This window comes from Erinaceus europaeus, chromosome 13 (assembly GCF_950295315.1).
Source record: "Erinaceus europaeus chromosome 13, mEriEur2.1, whole genome shotgun sequence".
Classification (NCBI taxonomy): Eukaryota; Metazoa; Chordata; class Mammalia; order Eulipotyphla; family Erinaceidae; genus Erinaceus; species Erinaceus europaeus.
Window position 1 is genome coordinate 6,848,768 of NC_080174.1, and position 25,338 is coordinate 6,874,105.

At 51.3% G+C, this 25,338-nt stretch overlaps 1 protein-coding gene across 6 annotated transcripts in view; it reads right to left on the minus strand.

Moving 5' to 3' along the window:
• ARID1B (AT-rich interaction domain 1B) overlaps window positions 1-25,338 on the minus strand; it is a 301,939-nt gene that overhangs the window by 30,156 nt on the left and 246,445 nt on the right. For 2 of the 6 annotated variants that reach the window (XM_060205256.1, XM_060205253.1), the window contains 7 exons: window positions 23,951-24,278; window positions 22,171-22,299; window positions 15,091-15,236; window positions 12,238-12,353; window positions 11,385-11,543; window positions 2,531-2,740; window positions 1-59 (listed from right to left, as the gene is read on the minus strand). The exon at window positions 1-59 is cut by the window's left edge and continues 146 nt beyond it. In XM_060205256.1, coding sequence (XP_060061239.1) covers window positions 1-59; window positions 2,531-2,740; window positions 11,385-11,543; window positions 12,238-12,353; window positions 15,091-15,236; window positions 22,171-22,299; window positions 23,951-24,278 — 1,147 coding nt within the window. The remainder of the gene's footprint in view (window positions 60-2,530; window positions 2,741-11,384; window positions 11,544-12,237; window positions 12,354-15,090; window positions 15,237-22,170; window positions 22,300-23,950; window positions 24,279-25,338) is intronic. The other 4 variants (XM_060205255.1, XM_060205254.1, XM_060205257.1 and 1 more) reach the window with 4 other exon arrangements.

Below are 25,338 nucleotides of genomic sequence, written 5' to 3' on the forward strand. Positions count from 1 at the left end.
CTCGACGTGCCCACGTTCAGGTTGGTGGCCAGCTCCCGCCACTTCTTGTTCTTATTCACCTGGGAGGAGAGCGGGTGGGGGTGGGGTGGGGACAAGAGCAGAAACAAAAGTGAAACTGGCGCGGCCACGCACAGTTTGGAGAGTCCTTCAACAAACACAAATGGAATCAACTCATGACCCAGCAAGGCCACCCTGAGGCATTTCTCCAGTGGACGCTCACACACCCATTAGAAGGGGCACACACACCCCTGTGCTCACAGCTGCACTGCTCACAACAGCCGGAGGGTGGACGCAGCCTAGATGCCCATCCACACGTGACTGGGCAAAGAAGCTATGGGATCTGTACTCCATGTAATACCACTCTGCCGTCAAAAAAGACGACATCATGGCCTTTGGGACAAAATGGATGGGACCGGAGGTGGTTATGTTCAGTGAAATCAGCAAAGAGATCAAAGACGACTAGCAGATGGTTTTCCTCAGATGTGGAGTCCAGTCATGTGCAGGAGAGCTTTGGTGGTGGGAGCAGTGTAGAATTATACCCCTATTATCTTATAGTTTTGTAAATCACTAATAAAAACAAAGCTAAAAGAAACCCAGTAGGACCACTGGTGGGTAGCAAAGTGACTTGTTTAGAAGCCAGGAACTGGTGGTTAATGTTTCTCTCTCTCCACCTCGGGGCACAGGTGTCACGCAGAACCACTGAGCATCTATCTGAAGGTTTCACCAAGAGCAGGACTGGCTGGGCCCCAGGGCTGTGCAGGTCCTGAGCCTGCAAGTTCAGAAAAAAGTCCTAACAGAGGTGGGCTGGCCAAGTGTTGGCCCCCAGTTGAACAGACACATTAAAGTGCATAAGGACCTGGGTTCAAGCCCCCGGTTCCCCACCTACGGGGGGGGGGGGAACGTCATAAGAGGTGAAGCGGGGGGGGGGGGGTCAGGCGGTAGCACAGCGGGTTAATTGCGAGGACTGGCGGTGAGTCGCTTCACAGGCGGTGAAGCAGGTCTGCAGGTGTCTGTCTTTCCTCCTCTGTCTTCCCCTCCTCTCTCCATTTCTCTCTGTCCTATCCAACAACGAACAACATCAATAACAATAACAACTGCAACAAGGGCAATAAAAGGGGGGAAAATGGCCTCCAGGAGCAGTGGATTCATGGTGCAGGCAAGAAAAAAAAAAAAAGAAAGAAAAAAGAGAAAAGAAAAAGAAAGTGAAGCAGGTCTTCTGGTGCCTCTCTTCCTATCTCTCCCACCCCTCTCAATTTCTGTCTCGATCCAATATAATAAAAATTTGTAAAAAAAAAAAAAAAGTCATAATCAGGGAATCAACAGGGTTTCCTGGTAGTGGCTCTGAGCTCCCCTCCTTGCAAGATGTCACATGGGACTTTGTCGGGGTGACTGGGTGGCCCTGGGCAGGCCAGGACCGGCTGAGCCACATCTCAGGCACGTGGCTAGCGCCCACACGGGCCTGGGCTGCAAAGGGAAGCACTGCACAGGGCCCTACAAGAGAGGGGAGGGGGAGCAAGTGGGGGGGGGGGGCGGGACAGCCATCAGGTCTTGAGGTAGCACGGCGTCCTCTGACCCCATGCTTGGGCACAGGGCACCTGAGCTCAGGGTGACACTGGGACACCTGGGAATCCAATGGTCAGTTGGGCTGAGCTGCTGGACTGAGGGTAACAGATCCCAGAGAGCCGACCGGGGTGAGCCCAGGGCTGGGGGTGCTAAGCACGCCCGTGGGGTTCTTTCTGATGGATGCCGGGCTTGAGGGCGTGTTCTGGGTGGGATCACAACCTGGGCTCTGAGTGACTCAGAAGTCAGAGGCGCCGGTGCCCAGAAATCGAGGGACAAGGACACACAGGAGCACCTGTGTTCCAGGAACAGGGGGCACTGGGGCTGGGAACTGGGGGATGGGGCCCCCAGGTACCACATCCAAGGAGGCACGTGGCCTGGGAGCAAGTCACTCCTGTGCCTGAGTCACACCCCGGCAGGTCCCACTGCCACTCTACGCCACTGGCCTCGAGTGGTACTCCAAAGCGACAGGTGTAGGCTGCCCCCGGTACCACAGACAGGGGTGCTGCTTTCCCCAAGACCCTCTGCCAGCAGAAAACAAGACCCTACGTGGGTCAGCACCGTTGCAAAGGGGATGTGAAAGTCTGTCCATTTTTTTTTTCAGACACGCTGCTGCTCTTGGCAGTCAGGGGCCACTTGCAAGGGCCTTCCTGGGCCATCCTGAGTGACGGCAGAGACTTCTGGAACAGTCAGGGAACCTGAGTCCAAACAAAGTCTCCTCCCACAGGTGGCGAGGCTGACCGGGAGGGAGGGACAGGCCTAGAGGTTGTTAGCTCTGCCCTCTGGAGGAAGACAGCTGAGTCCACAGCCTCCAAGGCATCTGGTTGCTTACTCACCCACTCACTCACTCACTCACTCTCCCACCCAATCACTCACTCACTCACTCTCCCACCCACTCACTCACTCACTCTCCCACCCACTCACCCACCCACCCACCCACCTACCCACTCACCCCTCCCTCCCTTCTCACCTGCGCCAGCCCGCCGATCTCTTTGACGCAGACATAGAGACGGAACAGGTCCAGGGGCTTCTTGCCCACGGCAGGCAGGCTGGACACGGGGGAGCCCCTCTCCTCCATGAAGCTCAGGTAACGGTCCACCCACAGCTTCCGCTCAGGCTCGCTCCCTAGCTCGTACACCTTGGTGATCTTCTCGCCTGTCGTGGTGGATGAGCTGGACTTCTGGTGCCCAGGGAAGGGGGGGGTGGGGGTGTTGGGTGAGGGGGTGAAGGGTGAGGAAGGGGGTGAGAAAACTGCCGTGAGCTTGAGGTGCAGGAGGGGATGCTCCAGCCGCAGTGCTCACAAAAGCAAGCTACGAGCAACCTGCCCACGCCTCTCCTCTCCTCTCCTCTCCTCTCCTCTCCTCTCCTCTCCTCTCCTCTCCTCTCCTCTCCTCTCCCTCTCTATATACTTATTATTTTTTTCATTAGATAAGAGACAGAGACTTCTGCTGCTTCCCTCCTCGCAGGAGGGGACCTGGGGTTTGAACCTGGGTCCTTAGCAGTGCAATATATGTGCTGAGCCCTTTCGCATTTTCGTCATGAAGACTTTCACTTTGATTTGAAATCCGGGGCCCAGAGCACCCCTTTCACACAATGCAACCCAAGGAAAGACAAAAATCCTGTTTTATTTTATTTATTTTTTTTACTTAATTGATACATGAGCGTTGAATCTCAGAAGCAGGGCTCCCAATGCCACCTGGCGTCATTTGAAAAGCTGTTCCAGGATAGCCGGTGGGGGAATTTCAAATTTCAAACGGCCACTACGAGCCCTCTGACTTCAAGGTCTCTTCACTGCTCTCGGCCAAGCCAAGTGAGAGGGCTTATGCCGTTTGTATCCAAACTGGCCTCGGGGTTTTGGAAGAGCCAAACACGTGGCTATTTGCTGAAAATCACCCACCGGTGGCGAATCTTAGGGGCCAGGGCAGTGAACTTTCTGCACCCTGGAGAGTTCTTCTTGTGCTTCCTTTTCCCTCTCTGTCTTTCTAGCAGAGCAGTGCTCTGCTGTGGCTTATGGTGATGCTGGGGACTGAATCTGGGATCCTGGAGCCTCAGGTGGGCTAGTCGGTTTGGCATAACTATTCTGCTACCTCCCTACCCCTCAGCTGAGAGATTCCTAAGCTGTCGAGCAGCTAGTGGACAGGCGCCGCCGATTCAAGAGGACTAGCTTTCCCTCCCGAGGTCGTCCTGAATTTCTTCGCCAGATTGAGGAACCAATGGATAACTATTTTAGTAGTATTTTAAAATATTTTGTTTTTCAGTTTTCTTGACATAAAGGACTGGGTAAATGTAAGGCAGCACTGGTGGCTTGCTATATTGAGAAAGGACTATAAAATCAGTCTTGAGAAAACCCAGCTGTCTCACAGATTCTGGGAACAGGAACAATATCTTTTATCCTTTCTTTCCTCTTAGGATCTGCTCTTCCAACCACTTTCAAGACAGATTTCTTAGAGAATCACGCTTAAATCAAAACACATGCTATCTTACATCTATGGGTAGATGTGCGCACACTTTCTTTTCTCTGTGGGGACACTAGGCCCTTGCATGCATGTCACTCTTCTGCTCCTGAGCTGACTGTCTTGACTGTCTTGCTGCGTTTACTTCAGAGGGAGCGAGGGGGAGAGACAGAGAGGAGAAATAGCACAGTACTGCTCGACCATCCCCGGAGCCTCCCTCCCTCCCCTCTCATTCTTGCCCTCTCAAATTAAGTAAGATTATTTTAAAAAGAAGTGTGTGTTTTGCAAGTGAGTGCCTAGTTTGTCTTTCTTTTTTTCTTTTTTTTGCCTCCAGGCTTATTGCTGGGGCTCAGTGCCTACACCATGAATCCGCCGCTCCTGGAGGCCATTTTTCCCCCCTTCTGTTGCCCTTGTTGTTGTAGCCTTGTTGTGGTTATTGTTATTGCTGATGTCATTTGTTGTTGGATAAGAGAGAGAAATGGAGAGAGGAGGGGGAAGACAGAGAGGGGGAGAGAAAAGACAGACACCTGCAGACCTGCTTCACCGCCTGTGAAGAGCCTCCCTTGCAGGTGGGGAGCCGGGGGCTCAAACTGGGACCTTTCCGCTGGTCCTTGCGCTTTGTGCCATGTGCGCTGAACCCGCTGCGCCACCGCCCGGCCCCCCTGGTTTGTCTTTCTGTCTTCTACTTTCCTGACTTGACCTTTAAGTCCCCCAAGTCAGGTTCCATGAGATTTACAATCAGCAGCAGCGATTCCATGTTGAGGGCGCTAGAATGTTCTACAGGTGAACCCTTAAACCTGCACATGAGTGCCGAACAGCCAGGAGCCATCCAGACACAAACACACAGCTGATCCTAAATATTCCATCGACGAAGCTCCAGGGAGCCAGTGCTGAGTGACTGTGAGCACAGCCCAGGAAGGCTGCAGGCTGGGGAGGGGGTGCTTTTGGCTTCCATTTCCATAGAAAGTGAGGTTCTCATCACCAGGGGGCTCACTCCCATCTGGGGCTCTTCCTCTGGACAACCCCTCTGGTCACAGCTGCCCATGTGAGGAGGGTAGGGAAGAGAGGATTTTGATGTGGACCTCATCAGTACTTTCCGAGCAGGGTCTTCTGTAACACTATCTTTCATTATTATTCTCGTTTATTTATTACATAGAGACAGCCAGAAATTGAGAGGAAAGGGGAGGGAGAGAGAGACAGACACCTGCAGCCCTGCTTCACCACCTGCAAAGCTTTCCCCCAGCAGGTGGGGACTAGGGGCTTGAAGCTGAGTCTGTGTGCACCGTAACGTGTGTGCTCAACCAGGTGTGCCACCACCCAGCCCGGTAACACTATCTTAATATATATAATATTAATTTTGGATAGAGACTGATAGAAATCGTGAGGGAAGGGGGGAAGTAGAGAGGGAGAGAATAAGAGAGACATCTGCTTCACTGTTTGTGAAGCTTCCTGCCCCCTGCAGATGGGTTCGACCAGGTGTGCCACCTTCTGGCCCTGTAACACTGTCTGCCTTTCTTTGCACAGTGCTGAGGATGTAATTAGAAGTTATTGGCAAAGTCAAACACAGCTAAATTCACTTACAGAACTTAATAAGCCTAGGTTTGGGGCCCTTAGGTAATTCTTCATTTTTTTTTTTTTAAATTAACACTATCTTTTTAATTCTCTTTAAAAAAAAAGCAAGATTTTTATTATTGCTTTTGTCCTACGTTTCTCAATATGTCAGTGTTTTCACTGCTACGTGTTCTACATTTGATTTAAAAGAATATTTTTATTTACTCACTTTAAAGAGAAAGACCCGGAGACACTGCACTTCAGACCACTCAGGCCTCAGGCAAGAAAGTCTGCTGTGCTGCTACCCTGATGCTGGCTCCCTGGATCGACATTTTCTTTTTGTCCTAGCCATTTAGCCAGATATTCATGTCCCTCTGGGGCCCCAACAGCGGGTTCTAGCCTGCACCACTTGCTAAGATCTCTGCTGCAGAGGCTTAGGCTTCATTCTCACCAACCAAAAGTGGACTGAGCAGCTGCCCACTTCAGGACTGACTGCTACTCTGCTAGCCTGCAGGCTTCTGAGAACAGTGGTTCACCGGCCAGGGCACGGCCATCCCCACACCTCTGAGGCCAGCCTCTGGGTCTTCAGAGTGGGCAGATCATCTTGGGCAGGATTCTCAGGAAAGAGAGCACGTGCTTTTCTCGGCAGCTCTGCATGTGCCTTTCTAGCCCCGCCTAGACTTTAGCTACAGATGCCGACACTAGGCACCCCACCTGCCGACAACAGGCCTGCAACCAGCAACCAGGGAGAGAGAAGGGCCACCCCCCACCCCACCCCCCCGGACTACCACTGCCGCCTCCCCTCGGGGACGGTGATGGACACACACCAGGCAGGGAGCTTGCTGACTAACTTGCAGCCAGACGGGCGTCTGGGGCCGCGAGTGTTCCCCCTGCCTCCCGTGCAATTAAGTCTATAAGTGTGTTTCTCCAGCCTTCCCGGCAGTCTTACATCGCCGCCGACATCGCCATATGCCTGGTAATATGGGCGCGGGCACGTGTGTGTGCAAATGTTGACGTCTGTTTCCCAGTGTTTTGTAACATGGCAGTGTGGGTCCGCGGCGGACTGTCACAGCACGGAGCGTCTCTGCGAGCCAGAACCTCTCAGGCCTGCTGCTCCAGAGCTGAGTGAGGAGCGGCCTGAAGCCTGGAGCTCGGGAAGGGATGCCCGGGGTCCCTCCCCTGGACACATCTGCCCTTTCCTGTTCTGATGGCAGAGATAATCCGAGGGCCTCCCCCGCCTCCTGCAGTTCCCTTCTGGAATCAGCACCTCATTCAAGGCAGCAGATGCTTTCTCTATACACAGCCATCACCTAAGCTCTGCCCTGAACCCCAGTTTCTCTTCCTCTTCTCCACGGAAGCCAGAATTTGGCCTGCAGATTCTTAATGATAAGGGCTGGGCAGACAGCACCAAGTGGCATGCCTGAGGTCCCGGAGGCGACAGGTTCAATCCCTGCCTTGTGCCAGGACTGAGCAGCGCACTGCTCTCTCTCTCTCTCTCTCTGAAGATAAATAATAAAATAAAATAATTTTAACACAAGGTAGAGAGAGAGATAATATATGTGAGAATGTTTACAGGAAAGAGAAAAAAAGAATGTAACGTGAAGAACTGTATCGTAATCAGAAAATGCAGCCCGTGATTCCATTCGCTTGGTCTTCTATTTGAGTGGAGAGTGGGGGGTTTGATAAGTGTCCTCCGGGATTCACTGAGTGAAGGTCACGTGCGTGACACTCAGGCAACATAATAAATGCCTCAGCAGTGCTTTTTAATTCAGAAACCAGCAAGCTGGAATTTTTAAAACACAGAATATGACCTGCTAGAGGTCTTTGTCTTTCATAAACTATTCCTCTTAATTATCAATTATCTTAAGATTGTTATTTTCCACCACTTAAGTTTTCTGAGCGGTCTAAGCAAATCTGTGATTTAAATTATACGTTAGCCTGAGATAAAGAATCAGTTTTCCATATGATTCAAGATCCCCCACCTTTTGTTTTTTAATGATTAAAACCAAATAAACAGCGGGTTAAGCGCACATGGCGCGAAGTATAAGGACCGGCATAAGGATCCCGGTTCGAGTCCCCGGCTCCCCACCTGCAGGGGGGTCGCCTCACAGGCGGTGAAGCAGGTCTGCAGGTGTCTGTCTTTCTCTCCCCCTCTGTCTTCCCCTCCTCTCTCCATTTCTCTCTGGTCCTATCCAACAACGACGACATCAGTAACAAAAACAATAACTGCAACAATAAAAAAAACAAAAACAAGAGCAAGAAAAGGGAAAATAAATAAAATAATTAAAATAAAAAACAAAACCAAAAAAAAAAAACCCAAATAAAAGGCCAGGTAAATTATGGGGAGCCGTCCCGCCCAACTCCTGCACCCTGTATTGGCTGCCTTGTGAGACTCAAAACAAGTCTAGCGCTCTGCCTTCCTGTTACGCCTGCTTAACAGTTCCTGGAAATGTTATTCGCGGTCTCCTGGCTGCTGCAAAAGTGAGATGTGTGCCTACAGAGACGGTAAGACACCGCACACCCCCTTTCTTCCTCTGAACAGGAAGAGGCTGGGTGAAGTAGCCAGGTGTGGACCTGACAGACATTCACTGTGACCAGCACCTCTTGCCGCCTCCAGCTCTGTGTCTATGCCAGCGAGCGGATAATTGGTGGTAGCCTCTTAGGGGCTTCCACGGCAAACACTAGAAGAAGAAGGGGCTTCCATGAGGTGCCCGATTCTGCAGGCCTGAGCCTTCCTTCTCCCTTCCAACTAGCTCTCCTGAGCTGTGCTCATCAATATATGTCCTCTTACACAAATTAGCGTGCTGATTAAGTCTTCCAGCAAATAACTGCACGCTAAGGTTTTTCTTTCTTCTTTTTTTAAAAATAAAGACCTTTGGGTTCCTTATATGCATGTAAGACAAAGGTTATTAGAGACTTTCTCTCTGCAGAGTTACTTTTTAATTTTTAATAATTTATTTTATTTTTTACATTTTATTTGATAGGTCAGAGAAATTTAGAGGGAAGAGGGAGATAGGAAAGGGACAGATGCACACCTGCAGACCTGCTTCAATGCTTGTGAAGCTTTTCCCCTGCAAGGAAAGGGGACTAGGAGCTTGAACCCAGGTCCTTGTAAGCCCTGTAATGTGTGCACTTAACCAGATGCATCATCAGCTGGCCCCCAGAATCAGTTTCTTTTATTTTTATTTGTTTTTTTTTTAAAGAAACTTTTTTTTTCTTTATCTTGCCTCTAGGGTTGTTGGGGCTTGGTGCCAGCAGTACAAATCCGCTGTTGCTGGTGGCGATTTTTTTTCTATTTTATTTTATAGGACAGAGAAACTGAGAGGGGAGGGGGTGAGAGAAAGAGAGACACCTGCAGACAGACCTGCTTTATGCTGTGAAGATGCTGTGAAGCGTCTCCCTTGCAGGTGGGGAGTCAAGGGCTTAAACCCAGGTCCTTGAGCTCTGTAGTCTGTGCGCTTAACTGGGTGTGCTACCACCCAGCTTCCCCATTTTCTTTTCTTTCTTTTTTAAAAAATTTTTTATATTTACTTATTCATTCCCTTTTGTTGTCCTTGATGTTTTATTGTTGTAGTTATGATTGATGTCATTGTTGGATAGGACAGAGAGAAATGGAGAGAGGAGGGGAGCCAGAGAGGGGGAGAGAAAGACAGACACCTGCAGACCTGCTTCACTTCCTGTGAAGCGACTCCCCTGCAGGTGGGGAGCCGGGGGCTCGAACCAGGATCCTTATGCCGGTCCTTGTGCCTTGCACCACATGCGCTTAACCCGCTGCGCTACCGCCCAACTCCCCCATTTTATTTTCTTTAGTAGAAAAACAAAGGCCCAGCTCTATGGGCAGAAGAATATTCAGGATAAAAAACTCCCATATGGGGGTCGGGCGGTAGTGCAGTGGGTTAAGTGCAAGTGGTACAAAGCGCAAGGACCGGCCTAAGGATCCCGGTTCGAGCCCCCGGCCCCCTACCTGCAGGGGAGTTGCTTCACAAGCAGTGAAGCAGGTCTGCAGGTGTCTATCTTTCTCTCCCCCTCTCTCTATTCTCTCTGTCCTATCCAAACAACGAATGACATCAATGACAACAATAATAACGATAACAAGGGAAACAAAAGGGGGAAAAATGGCCTCCAGGAGCAGTGGATTCATGGTGCAGGCACAGAGCCCCAGCAATAGAGGCAAAAAACAAAAAACAACCAAACTCCCATATATGTACACAGCCATTTTGGTTTTCACAGGGGACGTGCAATCAATACAGTTTCTTTCAAGACGATCAGCAGTTTTGTCCAGCACAGGCTTTTTCTGTCTTAACAAAGTCCACGGTAGGCACACCTCAACTGTCTGAAAGTAGTGCTCCAATGAATGAGTCACTTGCTTCACCAGGGCCTCTCCACACCTCCTCTGTTGGCTTCTGACAGAGAAATTGAGACCACATAGGGCTGATGCTTGCCACGCTGTGCCCCGGCTGGTGGCTCTGAACGCAGATGTTTTTGATAGAATAGGCACGATTGAGGCCATGGGCCAAACTTATCTTTTTCCCCCGTCACTGTTAGTCTCCATGAAGATGGAGAAAGAACTCGTTTAAATGTCTTCCCATGAATGCAAACTGGTACAGCCCCTTTGGAAGACTGTATGGAGAGTCCTTCAACAAGTAAAAATGGAACTACTTTTAGACCCAGCAATACTCCTCTTGGGTACTTATCCCAAAGGTCTGCAGTCAGTAGTTAGAAGGGACATATGCAGCCCTGTGTTCATAGCTGCATTATTCCCAACAGCCAAAGAGTGAAAGCAGCCTAGATGCCCACTGACGGATGACTGGCTAAAGAACTTATGGGATATAGACTCCGTGGAATACTACTCTGCAACCACAAAAGAGGATATTGTGTCATTTGGAACCAAATGGGTGGAATTGACAGTGATTATGCTTAGTGAAATAAAGAGATGAAAGACAGCTACTAGATGGTTTCACTCAGATGTGAGATCTAGAGATCTGAGACACACGAACTTGAAAAAACAAACAAACAAACAAACAAACAAGTAATACAAAAACTGCTTCTAAGACTTTGTGAGAACTACGGTGGTTATCTGTTATCTTTGGGAAGTGGGAGGGTAGGGATACAGAAGCCTGGTGGTGGGTGTAGTGTGGAACTAGGCTATATCATCTTGCAATCCTGTAGCCATTATTAATCACACACAAAATGTCTTCCCATGGGCACATGATGGTACAGTCAGTCTAGAAGGGATGGTACAGACAGAGTCTAGAAGGGATGGTGTGGATAGAGTATAGGAGGGATGGTACAGAGCCTAGTAGGGATGGCACAGAGCCTAGAAGGGATGGTGTGGACAGAGTATAGGAGGGATGGTACAGAGCCTAGTAGGGATGGTACAGAGGCTAGAAGGGATGGTACAGAGTCTACAAGAAATGGTATGGACAGAGTCTAGAAGGGATGGTATGGACAGAGTCTAGAAGGGATGGTATGGACAGAGTCTAGAAGGGATGGTACAGAGTCCAGGGCTCTGCCCCCAGTTAGGCAGCTGCTACAGAGGAGCTTCTACAGACCAGCAGACTGGGGACTGGAAATCAACTTCCACGACCTTCCACGACGCACACACACACTTTTACCACTGTGTCAGGAATCCCATTGTAAATAGAGAACCTTTCAGGGCTAGACCACTGAGTGTCTCGAACAAACAAGTGAGCATGCATTTGAGTCAAATGAAACAATCATCCAGCCTCCCCACCCCCACAAACCGAGCAACCAACCAAAACCAAAACAAACTAAAACCACCCACACCAAGTCCGGGCAGAGAAAAACAGAGCTACTTACGGGGCTGGAGGGGGTCTTGGGCCAGCCTGGGCTGCTGATGCTGTCACTCTCGTCGCCGTGAAATGAGGAGATGCTGGCGGAGCTGGGGGACATTGGGGAAGGGACAGGCAGGTTCCCTGGAGTTGGGGGTTGAGAAATACCCTGAGAGCTGTAGCTGTCCTGTGGTGGGAGGGGGGAAAAAGGGGACAAAGGTAGGGCAAACTTTCTTTACAAGTAAGCAAGAGCACATCCAGTTTCAACATACTTACTTTTGAGAGGCAGAGAGAGACAGAAAGGTGCACATGGACAGCCAGATGTGTGAGGACACACTGGCAAGAGGCTGTCAAATAGTGTTGTTGGTGGGGACTCAGTTAAGGTAGCCGGATGGGCCACCAAACGCACGTGCAGATGCCAAGCAAGGGGCACCCAGGCAGCAGAAAGAAGGAGAGGCTGAATCCCACCAGGCATAGAAGCTGCTCTCTGACTCATCAAATAAGGCAGGAAAGCAAAACGTCAAGTGTGCCGTGGCTGCTAAGATTACCCAAGCAGGAAGCTGGAAGCTGAGGCAGAGACGGTGGGTTCAAGGAGCAAGTCCTGGCAGGCACCCCTTCTCTCCCCAACCTCATAAGCAGCACCCCCCCCCCCAAATACACACACACAATGACATAAAAACTAGTAACTTTCAGATCTACACCATGGTGGTGGTAGTGGGGTAGCAGGAAAGGAGATTCCCCATGGGGAGCACAGGGTCATGCAAAAGACTTAAGCAAAAGAGAAACAGCAATAACCCAAGGTCAACAAAGCACTGGCTACCACCCGAGGCCAGAGGCCAGCAGGGCAGCTCAGGGCAGATGCAGCAGGGCTAGAGGGGTACCTTGGATTTGCTCTCCGGCTGTGAGGTCCCTTCTTCCTTCCCATCGGCTTTGAGAGGCGTGGATAACTTGGACTCACCACCACTGGGGGACATCAGATCTGTAAGACCCACAGAGGCTGGTTGGAAATAGGAGAGAGAGAAAGAGAGAGAGAGAGAGAGAGAGAGAGAGAGAGTTTAGGATCGGGGGTCGGGAGAAGGCCCTTGGGGGGAGAAGAGGAAAGAGGAAAAATAATTCAGAGCACACTCAGTGCTGAAGACTGGGCAAACTCTTTGTCAATAATAACAAAGTAATCACTTACTCAAGAACTCAGTTTCCCCCTTTTGTGAGTCCTAAGCTGGCAAGATTTGTGTGGCTTTTGCAAGTTCATTGGGCAGTTTCTTTGCTTTCATTAGTAAACCTTGTCCAGGGCATGGGGCTCCCATGTACAGGATGGAAGAGGACTAAATAGAGGACTTCAAAAACAACCATCGAAAAGAAATGCTGGCAGGAGTTCTAGTGATTCAGTGCCAGGGTGGCTTTGATTTCGGGCTGGTGCTGCAGGGATTCGTGGCTTTGATTTTGGGCTGGTGCTGCAAGGATTCATTCCTTCATGTGGCCTCACAGTGACCCTTTCAACCCCCATCTTGTGTCCAGGCTCAACCCTGAGAAGCTCAAGTTCTCTCTCAGCTCAGAAATTCAATACAGATTACCCAAGTTTTGATGCTTTCAGAGGGGAGATTCACCCAAGAACAACTGGCTTGTGTACTTCTTTTGGTCACTATGGATAGGCACCATAGGTTTAATTTATTAATTTTTATTTTATTTATTAGATAGAGTAGAAATCAAGAGGGAACGAGGGAGAGAGAAGAAGAAGAGACACTTGTAGCACTGTTTCACTGCTTGTGAAGCTTCTCCCTTACAGGTGGGGACTGGGGGCTTGAACCCAGGTCCTTGTCTGTGGTGTCATGTGTGCTCAACTGGGTTTGATTTGCCAAAGACATGTCTTTGGATTTCCTTTTCGAGAAAGAATCAGTCTAGTGTGTGTGTGTGTGTGTGTGTGTGTGTGTGTGTGTGTGTGTGTGTAAAATCTGTGAATAGCTGAGTTCTCAATGCCCACTGTGGAAACTACTTGCCCACCATGCTGGGCAGGGTGTTTAACACACAGATGAGCGAGGGGTATGAGTGGGAGAGAGGGAAAGAGAAATGGGTGAAGGGAGAGAATCACGAACGAGCCTCAGATATGTGTGGTCACCTTGAGACATGCCTCTCTCTCCTTGAAAGACACCAAGGTTTGACCAATGCAGGTTTTTCAGCAAAGGAAGTTGTGTTTTGCAAACCACAGGTACCAAGAGAAGAAAAAGTAAAGGGAAGAAGGAAGGAAGGAAGGAAGGAAGGAAGGAAGGAAGGAAGGGAGGAAGGAATCTCTACAGACTGCCCAACAAAAATGATGGCTATACATATACATGTGTTGCTGTGTTTCTAGAAAATCAGTCTGAATTAAAGTGGTGAAATGTGAGCAGGGCCCTGTCGGACAGGCTGGCAGGTTCGGTGGTGTTGATGGGCTAAGATGGTCGACATGGAGGCAGGTTGAGGCCAGGGGTTGGCAGCAGGGCCCAGCACCCTGGCACAAACCCACAGGGCCTAGGTGCACTCTAGGAGACACTCAGAAATGCCTGCCTTCCACAGTCACACTGGCTGGTTTCTCCCAAGCTGTCCACATACACACACTCCCTCCAGAATTGGGGATGGTTTTCTTTCTTGCCTTTTTTTTTTAACCCCTCAAATTACTTACATTACTTAAGACTTTAGGAATGGGAACAAAAAGCTTTTTCAAGGGATACAGCTGCAGAGAAAAAAAAATTGGGGGATCAGCTAAAACGCTGTTATTTTTGTGAACGTGTGAAGACTCAGAAAAGCAGCTGAGCACGATCCCACCGACAAGTGTGTCTGCAGCTTGCACTCCGGGGTCCTGCCAGAGGGCATCATGTGCACTGAGAAAACACCCTCTTTTTCTTTTTATTTAGAAGAGCAGGAGGGGTAGGGAATTAGGAGGACTGGGGAGGAGAAAAGTGGGGGGAGCTGGACTCAGGAGGCAGGGCTCCCAGGAGTGACAGGGGCCCAGACCCAGAGAAGGTGACAAGGTCGCCAGCACGTGGCTCCCTGTTAAATCCCACTCCTAGGAAGATTCTAGGGATGGGCTCCTGTCTGCACTTCTCATGAATGACATTGAAACGTTACTGTTGAAAAACAACAAGAGTGACATCCTCATCCACACAATAATGACCAACACTGATTTTTAGTTCTGGAAACGATTGTCATTGGAAAGAATATGGAGGGGGAGTGAAGGCTGTGTGTGTGTGTATGTGTGTGTGGGGCACCTCTCTGGTTGTTGGTGGGTGTGGTGAGTGACATATATGCACAGGTAAGAAGCTATGCTCCCAGAATCTTATCCATTGCAGACAATGTTAAATTTATATATAAGGTTCAAGTTCCTAGTCCCCACTTGCAAGAGGGAAGCTTCAATAGCAGTGAAGCAGTGCTGCGGGTCTCTTTCTCTCTCCCCCCCCACCTCAATTTCTCTTTGTTTCTATCCAACAAATACATAAATACAACATTTTTTAAAAAAGAATGCCCAAAGACTGACTAAAACATCTCGTTTCCACATCGAGCACGCCTACGTACTGTACAGAGAGGATGGATGCTGGCTAAGGCACAGAAAGGGGAAGGGCTCCTCTCCCGTCTTTAGGACACAGCTGAAGAGATGGGGAGGAGTCCTCAGGAGCAGAAATCTTAGGACCTCCCGCCCCCCCACTTGCACCAGATGATGAGAGGGTTCTTGGGGCTGCAGTGCTCTCAGTGGAGCACGCTGTTACCTGTGGAGCTGTTGACAACGGTAGGGGCTATGCTGTAGGACGACGCCTGGGTGTTGAGGAGGCCGGAGCTGTTGTTCATGGCCTGGCTGTAGGGAGAGTTGGAGGCCATCATTCCACTCTGGTTCATGCTGGGGAAGCTTCCTTGCCTGCGACGAGAGAATGTACAAGCTGACATGGATGCCCGAGCGAGTGGGGGGGCTGGGAGCCTGATGGGAGCCTCTGGTGAGGCCTTTGGGCCAGGGGCGGGGGGGCAGCTGTTTCTCCTGTCTGTATACAAGGGTCGAGTTCCTGGAGAGAGAACCCTGGTTCTGGGCAACTTATTCCGTCTTTCGTTTTTAAAATTCATAGGAATGGTGCCTTACTGGTCACAGGGCACTTCCTGACGCTGTGTTGAGAGTTCCAGTTAGGTCTGGTACACAGGCATAGAATCAGCGATGGAGGGAACAGTACAGGAATTACAAAAGCAAGCAAAAGGGGCTTCCCATGCTGAAAATGGGTAAAACAGAAAGTTTTTTTTTTTCTTTTAATATTTCTGGGTAGCCTTGCATCAAAAAGCCAGAATTCTCAGAAAGAAAGACAAATAGGCATGGGGGGTGGTGGTTGTTGAAAAAAAAAAGCATTCCTTTGACTTAGAGAGAATGACTGTGAATTGAACAGAATGAGTGAGTATGAAACCATTCCCAATCTGCCCCCAGCCCTACTGGTTAGAGCTTGAGAACTGGTTACTGGTGAAACTCACCCAATCCTTGTATGAAAGGGACACAGAGTCTCCCGGCTGCTTGTCTTTGTAGGGTTCACTGAGATGGGGAGGGGAGGTGCTGAGGAAGCACTAAGAAGCTCCAGTGGGCTCTGGCTACCCCCCCCCCCGCCCCCACTGTCCTATCTTTCTGATGACTTGGTATTGTTAGGTCTGGTCTGTCCTCGTGGAAGATAAATGTTGCTTTGCTCTTGCAAAGGGGAAAGGGGGTCTTCACTGATCTGAGGAAGACCACTGTCACCCATTGTCATTTTTTTTTTTTTTTTAAAAATATTTATTTTATTTATTTATTCCCTTTTGTTGCCCTTGTTGTTTTACTGTTGTAGTTATTATTGTTGTTGTTGTTGGATAAGATAGAGAGAAATGGAGAGAGGAGGGGAAGACAGAGAGGAGGAGAGAAAGACACCTGCAGACCTGCTTCACCGCCTGTGAAGCGACTCCCCTGCAGGTGGGGAGCCGGGGTTCGAACCGGGATCCTTCTGCCGGTCCTTGTGCTTTGCGCCACCTGCGCTTAACCTGCTGCACTACAGCCCGACTCCCACCCACTGTCATTTCCGACTGCTGGGGATGATGGGGTGGGGGGTGGGGAGATGGTTAAACTATGACTTAATACTCCCAGGAAAATGACAAGGTATAGAGAGAGAGAGAGATGAAGGCCAAGGGGCAAAATCTTGAGAAGTTTTCTGCCTCTGTTGTCTGTTTTTTTTTTTTTAATCTGTAAAATAAGTATGCCTTTAAAAAATTTTTCAGGGGGTTAAGTGCACATGGCGCGAAGTGTAAGGACTGGTGTAAGGTTCGAGCCCCCGGCTCCCCACCTGCAGGGGAGTCGCTTCCCAGGCGGTGAAGCAGGTCTGCAGGTGTCTATCTTTCTCTCCTCCTCTGTTTTCCCCTACTCTCTCCATTTCTCTTTACCCTATCCACAAGGACGGCATCAATAACAACAGCAACAATACAATAATAACTACAACAATAAAAAAACAACAAGGGCAACAAAAGGGGGAAATTATTTAAAAAAAAACTTTTCAGAGTTGTGGTGGACGAGGTTCCATTGTAGCAGGGGTCAAGCCCACAAGACTGCTAGTTAGTCCAAATCAACAACAATTACAGATCCCCCCCCACCTCCAATAACTGTCATTTGATGGCTCTTAATGTCAAACAGTGAAAACAAAAGAGATGATCTCAAAGACAAATGTAAAACATTACTGTTCCTTGTTTGGATACCTGCTGTTAGTGGGTTCAGTTTCTTAACTTACAGGAAAAGTTCAGACGTGGTCCACTTCCACTGGAAGGTTTGAACGTCAAAGGTGGAAGTGAGTTTCCCCTGCCTTTTTAAATACTATAAAGACCGTTCAGGGAAATTCTGTCCAAACTAACACTCAACAATGGCCTGGGGAAGAACATTCTAGAAGGCTGAAAGGGCGATGGTGTGAGGCAATGGCTTGGGAAGGAGGAGGACAGGGTGTTCTCAGCATGATGAGGATCACTTTGTCTGCACACATGGCCACCAAGAATGGGTCTTGAGTCCTGCAGGTCACCAAACCCTCAGTGACACACTGGCCCACAGCCGGGAGCATATCCCTACACATATGGCCAGGGCTTGGCAGTCAGCGCACAGACTGTTCCATTCCAAGAACAGACACTACCTGGAGCCTTTCCCAGACTGTCTCATAGGCAGCCAGTGCCTCCCGTGAGGGGATGGGTCTCCCATTTCTCATCAAGAGCATCCTTGTCCTGAGCCTGTGTTTTCTGGACAGCTTGCCACATGAGCGACTCTTTCCAAGTCTCTGCCAGCTGTGTCCCATACCCAGGAGGGGCTGTCTTGTCCTGTCCTGTCTCCCAGTATGGAGGCCAGCTTCCCTGAGTCCCGCCTTTACCTCATTCTGCACCTCCTTCTGTAGAGCCTGTCTGTAAGCATGTCCTGGCTGCTGCAGGCGTTGAGTGTCCCCTCCCCGGGGAACCAGGCACATGGTGGCTGTTCTGCGCACTGGTCACATGACCCCACAGAGACTCAGCGTTGATGTAAACAGGACTGGGAGATGCTCACGGACCTACACTCTCAACAGGCTCAGCTTCACCAGGTGTGTGACTAACACAAGCTGGAAACTGATGGTCGCAGATGGGCACGGCTACTCATGAGTCCAGTGGGGAAGCCACCCTGGGTGTGAAACCCTCCACATGAATGCTTGGAGGAAGCTAGTCCCTCCAACTTCACAGCTCCAGGAATGCTCAATCCCCCTAAGATGGAGGCATGTGGTTCAGAGCTATTTTTTTTTGTGTGTGTGTATTTTTTTTAAAAGATATTCTTAATGGCCAAAAGATCTGAACAGACAGTTTTGTAAAGAAGACATTCAGATGGTCCACAGACATGAATAAACCGATCCTTTTCACTTATCACCAGAGAAATGCACATCAAAGCCACACTGAGACCCTACCTCCCACCCGTGAGAATGGCTGGCACTAACAGAACAAGAGATGGCAAGTGTGGGTGAGAGTGTGGAGAAAGAGAGAGAGCCCTGTGACACTGGTGGGAGCCCCCCCCCCCAACACACACACTGTGTGGACAGTCCTCAGACAGACAACAATGGAAATACCTTAGGAGCCAGCAACACCACCCTCAGGCATTTACCCACAGGACATGGAAGGACATTCGCCCCCTTGTACGTATATCATGAAAATGGCTTGGTTTCTGAGACACCTCTTTGGAGAAGGGGAGGGGCACAGGCTTTGCAAGCAGACGCATGAGTAAACTCTCTTTCTGAAGTCCCAGTGTCGAAGATACAATGAGAGACATGACCCAGAAGAGTTCTAGGTGGTCTGCGGATAATGACATTCTGTCGCTATGCTCAAAATGAAGGTAAAGTGAGCCTATTCGGCTGGGAAGCTCTGTAGGTAGGGCTGCCAAAGACTCTTTCTCTCTCCAGGCTGTCATCATGTCAGTGTTTTCTTTATTTTTATTTTAATGAGAGAGAGATGGGAAGACATAGGAAGATCAGAGCACAGCTCTGGCTTATATGGTGCTAGGGACTGAACCCAAGGCCTTAGAGACACAGGCATGAAAGTCTTTTGCAGGACAATTATGCTGTTTCCCCCGTCCTATATCATTTATTTAAAGATTTACTGACTAATGACCAAGTGACACAAAGCATCACCGGCATATGCGAAGTTGGGGACTGAACTTTAGACTTCATGTCTGAGAGCCCGGCACCTTATTCCCTGTGCTACATCTTGGGCTGTGTGCTGTATTAATACTATTATTTTTCTGCCTACAGGGTTATCGCTGGGGCTCGGTGTCTGCACTATGAATCCACTGCTCCTGGAGACCATATTTTTCCCCCCATTGTTGTTGTTATTGTTGGATAGGACAGAGAAATAGAGAGGAAGGGAAGACAAAGAGGGGGAGAGAAAGATAGACACCTGTAGACCTGCTTCACCACTTATGAAGCGACCGCCCTGCAGGTGGAGAGTCGGGGGCTCGAACTGGGATCCTAGTGTCGATTCTTGCATTCTGCACTATGTGCGCTTAACTCGGCATGCCATCACCCGACCCCCCCCCCCTTCTTTCCCTCTCTCAGCTCTATTAAAAAAAAAGAAAAGGTGTCCTCCAGGAGTAGTAGTGGAGCCAGATGTGCAGGCAAAACCCAACTGATCCAATAAAAACAGCAAAGCCCTGAAGACAGCAGTGCACCTTTCTGAGTAAAAAGCAGACATGTGTCCCTGGAGGTATGTCCCGGACAGACACGACAGATCCATCATTTCCAGCGACACGTGATGGGGTATTCTTGCTCCCCTGAGCTGCTGCTGCCTGAGCAGTAAGATTCACACTGCAGGTGGATGTCCCATTTAGACAGGAAGGACTTAGCTCCCAACAGGGGACACCCGTCCTGCTGAGGAGCTGATTTCCAAGCAGCTGACAGCGCCAGAGGCCTAACTACCACAATCCTTCCTTCCCCCCAGCACTTTCTGTGTCTCGTTGTGTGCGCTCACTCGCCACCAGCACCGTTAATTTGCCTCCTGGATTCTGCTGGCTCTCTGGGAGGCTGGCCTGAGAAAGAAGCCACGGGGACAGACTCCGTGAAGACCTGCTTCTGGCCGCTTCTGCCTCTCCAGAGGAGCCAAGTGATGCTGAGCAAAATGGCCTTGCGACGCGGGCTGCCAGCGAGGGGAGGACAGGTGACAGAAGCACAAGACAAAACAGAACAAAACAAAACTCTCAGTTGTAGGCTGAGCGAGAGCATGTAGAGAATCGAAGGCTGTGACCCACTGCAGCAAAACACAGCCAAGCAAGCTTTCTCTTCCCCTGACTTCTGTTCCAGGTCAGTCAGTCAGTCAGTCAGTCAGTCAGTCAGTCAGTCAGTCAGTCAGTCTCCCAGGTAATGATGATGTGCACTGCAAAGGTGTAAAGGCAGGCCGACTTCAAGTAGAAGTCATACTCTTCTTTCAAGAGCTTTTTGGGGCTGGCTGGTGGCATACCAAGGTGAGCACAAATGCCATCACAAACAAGAACCTGGGTTCAAGCCCCCGGCCCCCACCTGCTTCATGAGTAGTGAAGCAGGTCTGCAGGTAGCTTTCATCCCCCCTCAATTTCTCTGTCTCTATCCAATAAAGATAAAAATAAAGCAGATATTAAAAAGATAAAAAGTCTCGCAGACACAGCCGGCAGGCACAGCTCAGAGCTCAGGGGCTGCAGAAAAGAATCCTTTGCCAGGTGAGCTTTTTAAGACCCGCGCAGACGCCCTCCGACCTCTTCATCATCTTTTCTCCATTCAGGAGCAGTCTGGAGGCTGCAGGTTGACCTGCGGGCCATCCACTGCCGGGGGGGGGGGGGGGGGGGAGGGACGCTGATTTTCTACCCGGAGCAGAGGACCCTGGGCTCCGAGAGATGCCTGCCGCGGACAAGCCCTCTGGCGCAGCTGCTGAGAGTGGCTTGGCTGGAGCTCTGAGCTGGAGGAGAAGGACAGAGCCTCTCAATTGGCAGCTGATGGTGGGTGATCTGCTCTCCCCTCATTGCTCTGTTCAGTGACCTTGAAGGCACCCCGGGCAGGATAAGCAAAAGTGGGGGCTGGCAACGTCACCCCTTGGGTAGTGTGCTGCTTTGCCATGCCTGTGACCCAGGTTCAAGCCCGGCTCCCCCAATGCACTGGAGGAAGCTTTCTCCTCCTCCTCCTGCTTATCGCTCTCTCTTTCCAAAGAGTGGTGGTAGAAACAACTGTCCCCCACTATGTATGTATGCCAAGCTCCACATCGCAACTCCCTCTGTCCAGAATTCTCTGTTTGGTGTCTCGCATGCAGAGCCTGGCTACAGGAGGTAGAGCTCCGGGGGGACAATCACTGTCGCCTTTTGCTGTCTAGACAAACAAATGCAGTCTTGACCAGCAAGACTGTCCAAAGAGCCTGCTCTGTCTCATGACCGAGCCAGCCGCCTCCTCTCCTCTCCGTGTCCCGGGACCAAGCTGTCCCTGCGCTGGGCTCAGTGCCCCAGGAGAGACTCAGCCTGACTCTGTGGAGTGATGGCAATGACCCACCCTGAGAGCAGTTAGCACCTGAGAAGTGGTGACAGCCAGACAGCAGACAGTTCTTTGGGGTGGTGGTGGGGGCGGGGGGGCGGGAGATACTTTTTGCTGCTATGTGTAATTCCTGTGCCGAAATGAGTGGCCGTAACGCTGCTTGCGCTTCTCAGTGCATGTCCAGGGGTCATTCGTCTCCGAGAGCTACAGGAGACCATGGGGACAGTGGGTGGGGAGCTTGGGACATGTGGGTTTCCTCTGTGATGGTGGCGAAAGCTTCACGGGTACTCTCTCTGCCTAGGTGGTGGCTCTGTGCTCTGAACTCGGGGTCCCTTGCAGGAGTGGGTGGGGAAGGGCAGGCTGCTGAAGTGACGGGCAGGACAATCACATGACCATGAGGACAGAGAGACGGGACACGAGTGGATGCCACAATGATGACAGCAGGGCGCATGGTTTCCCAGGCGGGAGGGCAGAGGCCATGCAGATAGGTGTTGGGAGGACCGGATGGGGCCGAGGGGGGCGGGGGGGGGGGGTGGTCCATGCAAGGCTTTGCACCCAAGGGAGCTGCTCGCTGGCAGGGACGACAGGACAGGAAACAAACAAGCGGGCAGCCCAGCACAGACGCAGAGACAAGCCCCTCCGAGATGGCATTCCCTGGGGGTCTTCCACTTTTTGGGGGGTGGGGGAAGTTGCAACCTGCAGCTGGGTGGAGTGATCGTTTACAGCTTCCAAAAAAAGAAAAGAAAAAAGAAAAAGAAAAAGAAAAAAAAATGCCCAGGTCCTGAGGCAAGTCGGGGGTGGGGTGGGGTGTCTACCTACCCGTACTGGTCAGGCTGGTGCACCAGTGACGCCTGGGAGTTGCCATAGTTGGGGTGCTGGGAAGGAAACAGGGGGCGTCCGCCAGCCCCGGGCTGGCTGGGATAAGCTGGCAACCTAACGTAGGGTGGCCTAAAGCAGAGAGAAGAAGAGCTTCTTGGGATTCCTTCCACAGACAAGGCGGCGGGGGGGGGTTCCCCCACACCCACAGCTGGGGGGGTGCAGCTGGGTGGCTTAACTAACCCGTCAGAATGAAAACAGGGTGGGGTGGGGGCGCAGGGTGAAGGAGAGAGAAAAGCGAGGCTCTCGGATCTTATCTCCACTGAGAGTCGGGAAGAGGCCTGGCTCTGACTTTGGCAAAGGTGACGATTAATAATGACGACAGTAACGCCACCCCCTCCCGTCCAGTTAAATTCTGGGAGGTGAGGGCCAGGCTCAGGGTGACCCACTGGTCAGAAACAGGAAATGAAAAGGCGGGCAGTGTGGGAGGGGAGTGAGTGCGTCAGTATAAATGGATCTCCTGGCTGGCGTGGTGAGACTCTGATGTGCTCATCCCCGAGGCTCTCTCCTTCCTAGCTCCCTGTCTAAGGTGCTGGGTGACTTGTGACTCCGGGTAGGCCACCACGGCCCTGGTTAGAGAGGTAGCCAGCTCTCCTGAAGGGGCGTCAAACATTCCCCCACATTTGTAGGGGGCTGGGTTAGAGCTGTGCTTTGGCGGTTCAGAAAATTTTGAGGCATTGTCATGTGGATGAGAAATATGGGGGGGGTGGAGAGAAAGAGAAGAGAGTCAGAGAAAGGGGAAAGAGGCTCAGATTTTCATTTGAATTCCTTAAGAGATATCTATTCTTATTATATTATTGACACTGGGTGAGCCCGACACCCCAAAAGCAGCTTCAGGAGAAGCAGCCAAAGGACCCAAGTAGAAAGAGATGTGCCTATCAACTCTGATTTCCACTTGAACAAAAAGCCTGAGCTTTCTCTGTTTTCCATGGGCTGCCTAAAGATCTACTCTTCTCTCTGTTAACCCTGACTCAGAGCGCGTCCTTAGGCGCTAGCTGGAAAGATACTTCTGCCTTGTCCATGTGCTCCTTTTTGACATGTGTCAGGAAAGGCTCTGGGGATTCACTTGGAAAGTCAGGGTCAAAAACAAGTATGTGGGGGACAGGCGATGGCACTCCTGGTCGAACGCACCTGTTACTTGGCACTCCTGGTCGAACGCACCTGTTACTATGTGCGAGGACCTGGGTTCAAGCCCCTGCACCCCACTTGCAGGGGGAAAACTTCATGAGTAGTGAAGTAGGGCTGTAGGTGTCTCTCTCCTCTCCTCTCTCTTCCCCGCCTCTAATCTCTCTCTGTCTCTGTCCAGTAAATAAATGTTTCTATTTTCAACCAAACAAACCCAGTATGGCTTGAGGCCCACGCCCACCTGTGCGTGATGCCTCATCTTAGCTCCGATGGAAGGAAGGGCGCACGGACAGAGCGGTGTCCCCACGGGGAGGCGCCAGCACGGGACACCACGAGGCGATAGAGAGACCTCACACGTCACACACAGAGACACGGATCGCACATATATGCACACATGGGGGGAGTGTCTGCTTTTCTCCAACATTTTCACGGGGGAGGTGGTGGGGTGAAAAAAAATCGGAGAGAAAAGTCCTCCTGGGTGACTTAGAGCTCCAACTTGCTTTTAGACTCGGGGACTTGGTAGGGAGGCCTCAGAGCTTCCCACGGAGTTGCCGGTGGCCTGGTGACTCCCTCCCCCAAGGTCACCTCCCAGGCCTACCTGCTTTGCGCCGAGTTGGCTGCGGCCTGCATTACGGCGGCGGCCGCCTCCTGGGCCTTGCGGTTGATGGTGGGCATCGGGGGGCCCATGCCTGGGGTCCCCTGTGGGGCCAGGCCGGGCGAACTGGGTGTCATGCTACTCAGGCCGCCGGGGAACGGCCGGCTCTGCATCCCTGCCGCTGGCATGCGTCCCAGGGGCATGGCTCCACATGGCTGGCCGGGCCCAGGGCCGTGCATCTGGCTGTTGGCGCTGATGCCCATGCCGGGCCCGGGGCCGCTGTAGCCGGTGCTGGGGACCCCGCTGTACGTGGGGGGTCTGGAGTAGTTACCTAGGAGGGAAACAAACACTTGTTCAACAGGAGTTTTTGTGTGTGTACACTCCTGCAGGTGGGCTTTGTCCAGCGATGGACACCACACACCAATGCTCCATCCCTCCTCTGTGGGGGCCCCGAGGTCATGGCTCCCCACTTTCCCGTGTGTGAGGAGCCCATGGGACTCCCCGCTCTGTCCCAGGGAACTCCTGACCAGCTCCTGAAGCAACCAATGGGCAGCAGAAGATCCCAAACCATCTGACACGAATGCTTCAACACTTGCAAGTGACTAAAACAACTGAAACAACCGAGAGGCCCTGGCTCTCAGCGCTCTGTGGGGGGACACCAGTAGGGGACCCGCCCCTGCCCCATCCTCAGTCAGGAAAAGGGGATTGGAGAGGTGCCAGCAAGACCCAACGCACAGGTGGCCCAATGTGGGTCCTCAGCGTCCCATGGGTCTGCGTCTAGGTCACCCCCTCTACTCCCTGCACACCCTCAACGCCGGGGAAGCAGCCGAGCCACTTTGCCCCCCTCCTCCTCTCACCCCTCTCCCGTCGATGGGGTGCGTGTGCATGGAGCTGTCCTCCAGGCAAGATGGAGACGGGGCTGGGCTGCACATCCTCCTCTGTCTCCTTCTCTCTCTCACAGGCTGTGCTAACTAAACCCAGAGCTTTCTGTAACCGGGGCGGGGGGTGCTCCAACACTGGCACACCCAGAAAAGACTTGGAAAGCCTCCCGCTGAGTTCCTCTGCTGCTGGGGGGGGGGGGGGTCCTGAATCGGAGCTCAGAAGCACACGCCAAGGGAGTGTCCTAGTCCCCACAGGGACTCTGCTTGACCTGAGAAGCCAAGTCTCCCACCTTGTGGAAACTTAGACGGTGCTTCTCATTAGCTTCTTAGGCCAGGTGGAAACTGATCATAAAGGTTGAGGAAGGGTTGGGGGTGTGTGTCTATCTGCAGGCCGCCTGTGGTGCGTGGTTCAGCCTTGGGAGTGGTGTTTAAGCCCCTTGAGGATGGCAGACATGGGGCTGTGCTAGGGAATGGGGAGAGGGGCAGCCCGCAGCCAGGCGGTTCACCTGC